The 1,771-nt window shown below is 50.1% G+C and overlaps 1 protein-coding gene across 1 annotated transcript; it reads left to right on the forward strand.

Moving 5' to 3' along the window:
* The first annotated feature begins 258 nt into the window (after positions 1–258).
* Positions 259–1,284, forward strand: LOC120850718 (beta-1,3-galactosyltransferase brn-like). The gene has a single exon (XM_040223334.1). The coding sequence runs from the start codon at positions 259–261 to the stop codon at positions 1,282–1,284; it is 1,026 nt and encodes a 341-aa protein (XP_040079268.1).
* Positions 1,285–1,771: the final 487 nt, after the last annotated feature.

Genomic DNA, 1,771 nt, shown 5'->3' on the forward strand with positions numbered 1-1,771 from the left:
AAACACCCAGTGGCGACTGTCACCTCCCCCCCCCCCCCCCCTTTTTTCCCGCTTCGACACCACTGAAGTGATTTTTCCACGGGGCAAACAAAACATGGATAATAATATGCATCGGTGAATGACGTTCGCACCCTGAAGTAAGCCCCCCACTACCATCACAACTAAAACACGCATCGGTCGTCATGATGTTAATTTGGTTTCATTTTCTCTCAATTTTCAGGGTAAGAAGACACCGAGATCTCCAACCAAAACGTCCAGATGGCTCATTGGAAGACCTGCCGCCCACGACACGTCGTGTTACTATGGCTCGTCGTAACTTTCCTCTTGTTGTTACTCCTGGACAAATCGGGCGTCTTCGAACGCCTGCGGGAGACGCCCTACAAGTACTACTCGTACCCTCCAGAAATTAATGTCAAACACCTCCTGAGGTCACTAAAAACGGGCAGTGAACCGGCTTATAGGGTTCAGAATTACTACGAGCGGTATGTCTTCAAGATCCACAACGAACTCAAGTGTCGCGTTCCAAGGAACCGACTGTTCATACTGATCGTCGTCAAGTCTGCCATAGCCCACCAGTCAAGTCGAGACACGATCCGCCAGACCTGGGGACAAGAGGACCGCTTCGAGGACGTAAGCCTTCGACGCGTGTTTATAGTTGGCGTGAAAGCCAACGATGAAACCGCACAGAGAGCCTTAGAAGACGAGCATGCCCTTCACGGCGACCTGGTACAGGCAGACTTTATCGATAGCTACTACAACAACACCTTCAAGACGATGCTGGCCTTTCGTTGGGTCCTAGAACACTGTTTCAACGTTCAGTGGGTATTTTTCGTGGACGACGACTCCTACGTATCTGCGAAGAACCTCGTCCAGTTCCTGCGAAATTCAATGAACTGGACAGATCGGCACTTGGTGGGCTATATCCACGACGACGCGCCGCCGTACAGGGCCCACTGGAGCAAGTGGTACGTGTCCTTGTCCGAATACCCCTACAGCCGGTACCCTCCGTTCGCGGTCGGTTGCTTGTACGTGGTTTCGATGCCTGCGCTCATGGAACTCTACCAGGTGGCCCGGTACACGCGGCAGTATCGTTTCGACGACGTATTTCTCGGAATCGTGGCAAGAAAGAGTGGACTGCGGCCGCGGCACAGCGACAAGTTTCGTGACAAAAACCCAGCCAAGAGGCCGGAAGATTTCGTCGGGCTCGTTGCCTCTCATGGGTTCCGAGACAGTGATCACCTGACTCGAGTCTGGGAGCATCAGAAACGCTTGGGACATGCGTGAGACAGTTGTTCAGTTCTCGTAGGAAAGGAGCAACAAAGCCGAGCGAGTATTTATTATTAGCGGTTGATCAACTGCTTATAACGATTTAAGTCAAAGTTGCGACAAATAATTTATGGCATGTCACCATAACCTGTGTCGTTTCTGGTGCTAAACCATATAGTGGTCATTTCACATTGTTCAACGATGGTGCTCTACGCGAATGAATTGAGATTTTACAGCGGAGCTATTAAGAGCTAGTTTCCCGAGTTTCGTGTCCGCCAGCAAACAAATGATGACACAAAACTCTGGACAGTTACCGCTGTCGCTTATAGATGGCGGCAACTTTTCCAGCCTTTCCACTCTGGTTTGCCGACTTGCGGCCGTCCATTACTTCATTCCCACCATATAGTACCAGCTTCACTGATCTTCCTTCTTCACCAGAGTGGAAAGGCTGAAAGTTCTTTAAACATTATTATCACTGGCTAGAACATTTAGCATCATGTGTTCA

The sequence above is a fragment of the Ixodes scapularis genome, unplaced genomic scaffold (genome assembly GCF_016920785.2).
Source record: "Ixodes scapularis isolate PalLabHiFi unplaced genomic scaffold, ASM1692078v2 PGA_scaffold8__174_contigs__length_109621045, whole genome shotgun sequence".
Taxonomy (NCBI): Eukaryota; Metazoa; Arthropoda; class Arachnida; order Ixodida; family Ixodidae; genus Ixodes; species Ixodes scapularis.